The sequence below is a fragment of the Monodon monoceros genome, unplaced genomic scaffold (assembly GCF_005190385.1).
Source record: "Monodon monoceros isolate NGI ecotype Baffin Bay Population unplaced genomic scaffold, NGI_Narwhal_1 Super_Scaffold_22, whole genome shotgun sequence".
Classification (NCBI taxonomy): Eukaryota; Metazoa; Chordata; class Mammalia; order Artiodactyla; family Monodontidae; genus Monodon; species Monodon monoceros.
This window is the reverse complement of record NW_021703779.1, coordinates 127359129-127365953: the sequence shown is the minus strand read 5'-3', so window position 1 is coordinate 127365953 and position 6825 is coordinate 127359129. Positions and strand designations below refer to the sequence as shown.

The window sequence follows — 6825 nt, the reverse complement described above, 5'->3', positions numbered from 1 at the left end:
GAGTCCAGCCCCCGGCAAAGCCCCCGCCTGTCTCCTGACTTGCTCTGACTCTGTGGATGGCTCCGGAGTCCCGCTCACGAGGGGCTGAAGAGCTCCTCTCAGCCGAGCAGCCAGGAACTGTGCAGCCCACTGTCCCAGGCACTCTGTGCGAACGCCACGCGGGTTTCCGGGTGCTCCCGGAAGCCCCAGGAAGATGAGGGAGAAAGTTCTAGACGTCTCTTTTACAGGGATAGTGGTTGGATCAGAAGAGCACGTGAGGAGGCGCTTTGCTACGGAAGCAGCAGTAGCCATGCGCACTGAGGGCCTGAGGTCCCAAGGCTTGGCGCCTCCGGAAGCAAAAGACACGCCCATTGGCCTTCCACCAATAGGAAGGCCTCCCTGCAAGGCTGCGGAGTTGGGGGAGCAAACTTGGCGATGCAGAGCCCATTGTGGCAAGTACGTCCATTTGTCTTCACAGGTGGTTTTCTACTGTGATTGATAATGTCATAAACCTATTCTTATTTCTTTGGTTTGTTTTAATTTTTGAATTTTATTTGATGTATTTTTTTATACAGCAGGTTCTTATGAGTTACCCATTTTATACATATTAGTGTACATTTGTCAATCCCAATCTCCCAATTCATCACACCCCCCCCCCGCCCCCACCATTTTCTCACCTTGGTGCCCATATGTTTGTGCTCTACGTCTGTGTCTCTATTTCTGCCCTGCAAACCGGTTCATCTGTACCATTTATCTAGGTTCCACATATGTGCATTAATACACGATATTTGTTTCTCTCTTTCTGACTTCCTTCACTCTGTATGACAGTCTCTAGATCCATCCACGCATCTACAAATGACCCAATTTCGTTCCTTTGTACAGCTGAGTAATAAATAATAGTAATAAAGCTCTTCTTCATATGGACTGATTTCTTGTCTAGTTGTATCAACTAGCCATCTTCTCACAAGGCACAAGAGAATGAGGCAGCCGTCTGGGGCCTCTTTTATAAGGGAGGTAATCTCATTCATGAGGGCTCCCCCCTCATGGGCTAATCACTTCCCAGGGCCCCACCTCCAAATCCCATCCCTTTGGGGGTTAGAATTTAACAGGTGAATGAGGGGGAGAGGTTTACAAATATTCAGTCCATAGCAGTGTCTGTCCATCTATTGTTGCTCCTATGTTCCCTTTTTCCTGCTGAGATAATCAAGGTTTTCATTTACATTTTAACTTCTCTACTGCCTTTTTAGGCAATTATCAGTTTTCGCTAAAACTTTACAGTTCACCTATGAACTGGAAGAAAAACCCTCACGATGTCTGGGTCTGCAAAGTGCCTACCTTACCCTCTCCCTGGAGAGGTGTCCCATGGGTGCTGAGCAGGAATCGGACTCTGGACTCCCGCCCTCACCCGCAGCAGCCCTTTCCCTCCATTGCCCACAGCAGAGGCCAGACTCAGATGAAACGTTCAGGGAAATTTATTAAAGAGAAACATTGACTGAAACCATTGAACAGAGGGCATAACAACACACAGAGGAACTTCTAACGGCCACCGGAGCCCACGGGTCCCGGCCCCACCCAGGGTCCTCAAAAAGGTGCCTCCGCTACACCCCACCCGGCGGCCCTCCATCCCCCCACAGTCTCCCTTCCTGAGGGCCCTGCGGGTGGTGTCTCGCCAGGAAGATGGGCGCCGGCAATGCCCGCTCCCCCAGGTCAGCCACTCCCCCTCTGGCCCACATGCTTGGGGCCCGGCCCTGCCCTCTGGCTGGAACAGGAAAGTCCCACAGCAGGGCACCCACCACTGAGCGGACGACGAGGTGTCCCGAGGAACAACGTGGTGGCCTTCAGTTGTAGTGCTATTTACTTTCACACTTCCAAGTAAATTCCTATTCCAATGCCATGTTATCTTGTTCACCATCACAAAACAATATGGGAATCCTACAATTTGTTTTACACAATTGCAAAACTCTTGTCGTTGAACTGAATTAGTGCAAATTACATGTGTGATTAATGTTATTTGCAAACTTAGATACTGAAGCTTATTAAGCCTTCTTTCAAATGGAACAATATTTGAAAAATTCCTAAAGAAAACACAGATGATATTCCATGTCATCTTACACAACAGGAACCCAAAGATGCGACACACCATGTTCCCCCCACTCGCAGGGGCCCTCACTACTTGGAAACTCGACCGCTCTCTCTTCAAACTCAGAGTGAAGGACCAGCCTCACTTGCTACCAGTGAACTTGGGCCTGGAAGGAGCCTGGCTGCTGCTCTGGCTCAGGCTCCCTCTTCCTCGTCGCTCACACCCTCTGCACACAGGGATGGGAAGGACCTGGGATCCAAGATACTGACCCTGAGCAGATGCTCCAGGACCTGCCACTTGCTGGTCTCCGCGTAGGCCCGGGCACCCCACAGGAACTCGTAGCGGGCAGGGTCGCTGTGGGGCGCCTGCCGGTACTCCAGGTAGCCCTCCTGCACCCACACTTTGGTGAGCAGCTCCCTGGGCTCCCCATAGATGCAGGGCTCCCTCCCGGCACACACCCCCATGTTGCCGAGCACTCCCCACACCTCCTCCTCAGGGGCGCCGTCACCGAACAGGGTGATCACGCCCAGGACCAGCACCAGGAGGCCGGCCTCGGGCGTGCTCTGCCCGTCGCTCAGCACTGCATCCCAGGTGAGGCCCAGGGTGGGGACCAGGACGTAGGTGCGCTCGCGGGGGTCCACCTCCTTCACGGCCAAGCCAAACGCCAGCTGCAGGCACTCGCAAGCGTGGCTGAAGACCACGGGGAAGTGGTCCCGATGCTCCCGGAGGACCATACTCAGCATCTCCGCCTTGGAGGTCGGCGGCGATACATGAGCAGGAACGCCACCAGGTCAGCCATCAGCACAACAAGTGCCTCCTGGGGCAAGGACTCGGCATAGGCGGAGACGGAGGGGGCGCCAGGGGAGGCGGAGGACGAGGGGGATGCGGCCTCCTCCCCCGCAGCCCCCAGCAGCGGCGCCTCCACCGGACCCTGGGCCGGGACTGGGGCCTGAAGGTCGGCCTCAGGCTGGCGGAGCTCTCTCATCTCGACCGGGGACCTGATCACTGGGGTCGAGCCGCCCACGGGAGTGTGGGCATGGGTGACAGGCGGGGACCTCATACCTGGGGAAGAGAGGGGGTGTGAGCGGCCTCGGCAGAGAAAGGCACCCTGGGCAGCTCTGACAAAGGCCACTTACAGGTCTCCTCTTAAGGGCTGCCCTCGGGCCTCACAGGGGCACTCCTCCTGGGCGGCCTGTCCCCTGCCAACCTGAAGAAGGAAATGAGGGGGCTCCTCAGGGTGCAGCCAGCACGGCCCCAGGTTCTGGGGCTGACAGGGCAATGGGGGTGACTTGGGTGTTGTGGGGTGCCCTCTGTTCCGGGAGGGGGAGCCCCTGGGTACACACTCAGGGCACGCACCTCCCCTTGACTCCTGGCGCTGCCTGGGCCTCCTCTGCTCTGTGCCCTGAGGACACGGTCCTCAGACCTGGGCCTTCGCCTCCCGGTTCCTGGAGCCCCTGTAAGAGGAATGGAGGGCCGCACCTCTTGTGTAAGCTGTGGCACAGCTCTGGGCCTCGGTGCTGGTAGGAGGATTGGGCCGGACTCTGTGAGGTCCCCCCAGTTCTGAGTTCTGGGGTGGGTGGTCCCCTCGGGGCTCGCTCGTCGTGCTCACTCTTCCCCTTAAGGGCCTGGACCCTCCCCTTTGCAGGCCGGAGGAGAAACTCAGAACGGGACCCCGAATCTGAACAGAAAGCAGTGAGGGGGCCCCACAGGTGGCCGCACCTGCCCAGGGCCTCCCGAGGGTCCTAGGATGGAGAGATGCTGGGTCCTCACCTCCTCCTCACATCCTGCCTGGCCTCCCAGCGCTGACCACAGGGGCAGGTTTCTGTTGAGGCCCCTGTTCCAGGGCTGGGGGTCCGCTCAGTCCTCCCTCGGGGTCCTGGGAGTCCACCCTCTGCGGACCTGAAGGCTCACCCCTCACACCAAACACCTGACCTCCTGAGGACCCCGACCCAGAGGTCAGGAAACATCTCATCTGCTGACCGTGCTCTGGCGCCTCCAAGGCCCCCGCGGAAGGGCAAAGGATCCCTCCCTGTGTTGGGGTCTAACGTCCTCAGTCCTTCCTTCCTCGCGTGCAGGCTGGACTCTGGGCAGGACCTGGGATTGTCCCGTCTGCCAGTGTGAGTCCCTGCTCCTTATACCAGGTCTCCAGTCTCTCAGAGACCCTGACGTCAGGACGTCAGGACAGGCCTACCGTGCTCATCCCGCCCCGGGGCCTCCCACGGCCACCTGCAAGGGCGGTGATCTGGTGGGTCCCTTTTGTCCTCCCTCAGGGTCCCCTCAGTCCTGCCTAAGGGCCCTAACCTTAGTCCACCAGGGACCTGACATTTTACCCTCTGCGCTCATGAGAGCCCGCCCCTTATCCCAGGTCCCCAGCTTCTCTGAGACCCGGAAGTCAGGAAGTGCTGATGTGTTCATCCCGCCCTATGACCTCACTGGGCCAACTCTGTTCTGGGGTCCACGTTTTCCTCAGTCCTCCCTCAAGGCCCTCACCTTGACTCCACGCAGGACCTGGGATTCTAGCCATAGCACACCTGAGACCGGACGCTTATACCTGTTCCTAAGCCTCTCTGAGACCCGGATACGTAAGTGAGGACTCGCTGCCAAGTGCTCATTCCGCCCCAGGGCCTCCCAGGGCTGAAGGCAGGGAAGGGTATAAGGGTCAGGGTCTCACAGAGACTGCGGAGCGGGTATAAAGGGCGGGGTCTCATAGAGGCTACGGAGGGGTATAAGGGGCGGGGTCTCAGGCGGGCACAGGAGAGAATCCCAGCTCCTGCGTGGAGTCAAGGTGAGAGCACTTAGGGAGGATTGAGGGGAGCCTGGGTCCCAGAACAGAGTTGGTCGTTGGAAGCCAGACGGCGGGATGAGCACATGCAGCACTTCCTGACATCCAGGTCTCAGAGACGCTGGGGAGGGGGTGTAAGGGGCGGGGTCTCAGGCGGGCACAGGAGAGAATCCAGGTCCTGCGTGCAGTCAAGGTGAGGGCCCTGAGGGAGAACTGAGGGGAGCCTGAACCCCAGAACAGAGTTGGCCCTGGGAGGACATAGGGCGGGATGAGCACCTCCACCACTTCCTGACATCCCAGTCTCAGACTCTAGGGAGGGGGGGTAAGGGGGGCGGGGTCTCAGGCGGGCACAGGAGAGAATCCAGTTACTGCTTGGAGTCAAGGTGAGACCACTGAGGGAGGAGGAGGGGAACCTGGATCCCAGAACAGAAGTGGCGCTTGGAGACCACAGGGCGGGATGAACACGTGCAGCACTTCCTGACATCCGGGTCTCACAAAGGCTGGGGAGGGGGTGTAAGGGGCGGGGTCTCAGAGAGGCTGAGGATGCCATATAAGGGTCGGGGTGTCTCGTGGGCACGGGAGAGAAGCCCAGGTCCTGCGGGGAGTCAAGGTGAGGGCCCTGAGGGAGGACTGGTGGCAGCCTGGACCCCAGAACAGAGTTGGCCGTGGGAGGCCATAGGGCGAGATGAGCACGTGAAGCACTTCCTGACATCTGGGTCTCAGAGACACTGCGGAGGGGGAGCACGGGGCGGGGTCTCAGAGAGGCTGGGGAGGCGGTATAAGGGTCGGGGTGTCTGGTGGGCACGGGAGAGAATCCCAGGTCCTGCGTGGAGTCAAGGTGACGGCCCTGAAGGAGGACTGAGGGGAGCCTGGACCCCAGAACCGAGTTGGTCCTGGGAGGCCAGAGGACAGGATGAGCACGTGCAGCACTTCCTGACATCCGGGTCTCAGACACGCTGTGGAGGGGGAGCATGGGGCGGGGTCTCAGAGAGCCTGGGGAGGCGGTATAAGGGTCAGCGTGTCTGGTGAGCACAGGAGAGAATCCCAGGTCCTGTGTTGAGTCAAGGTGAGCACGCTGAAGGAGGACTGACGGGAGCCTGGACCCCAGAACAGAGTTAGCCCTGGGAGGCCATAGGGCGGGATGAGCACGTGCAGCACTTCCTGACATCCGGGTCTCAGAGACACTGCGGAGGGGTAACAGGGTGCGGGGTCTCAGATAGGCTGCGGAGGCGGTATAAGGGTCGGGGTGTCTGGTGAGCACGGGAGAGAATCCCAGGTACTCCGTGGAGTCTAGGTGAGGGCCCTGAGCTAGGACTGAGGGGAGCCAGGACCCCAGAACAGAGTTGACCCTGGGAGGCCATAGGGCGGGATGAGCACGTGCAGTACTTACTGACTTCCGGGTCTCAGAGACGCTGTGGAGGGGGAACAGGGGGCGGGGTCTGAGAGAGGCTGGGGAGGCGGTATAAGGGTCGGGGTGTCTGGTGAGCACGGGAGAGAATCCCAGTTCCTGTGTTGAGTCAAGGTGAGCACCCTGAAGGAGGACTGACGGGAGCCTGGACCCCAGAAAAGAGTTAGCCCTGGGAGGCCATAGGGCGGGATGAGCACGTGCAGCACTTCCTGACATCCGGGTCTCAGAGACGCTGGGGAGGGGACTAAGGGGCGGGGTCTCAGAGAGGCTAGGGAGTGGGTATAAGGGTCGGGGTGTCTGGTGAGCACGGGAGAGAATCACAGGTCCTGCGTTGAGTCAAGGTGAGCAAGCGCCCTGAGGGTGGACTGAGGGGAGCCTGGATCCTAGAACAGAGTTGGCCCTTGGAGACCATAGGGCGGGATGAACAAGTGCAGCACGTTCAGACATCCGGGTTTCAGAGACGCTGGGGAGGGCGTATAACGGGCGGGGGTGTCTGGTGGGCATGGGAGAGAATCCCAGGTCCTGCGTTGAGTCAAGGTGAGCACCCTGAAGGAGGACTGAGGGGAGCCTGGACCC

The 6825-nt window shown here is 59.2% G+C and overlaps 2 protein-coding genes across 2 annotated transcripts in view; one reads left to right on the top strand and one right to left on the bottom strand.

The window, feature by feature from the left end:
* TEX28 (testis expressed 28) overlaps positions 1–6825 on the top strand; it is a 33038-nt gene that overhangs the window by 10158 nt on the left and 16055 nt on the right.
* LOC114905569 (melanoma-associated antigen 10-like) lies at positions 2115–3044 on the bottom strand. The gene is given in 2 exon segments (XM_029239870.1): positions 2115–2819; positions 2822–3044. Coding segments are annotated over 2 exon segments (789 nt in total). The 3' UTR covers positions 2115–2253.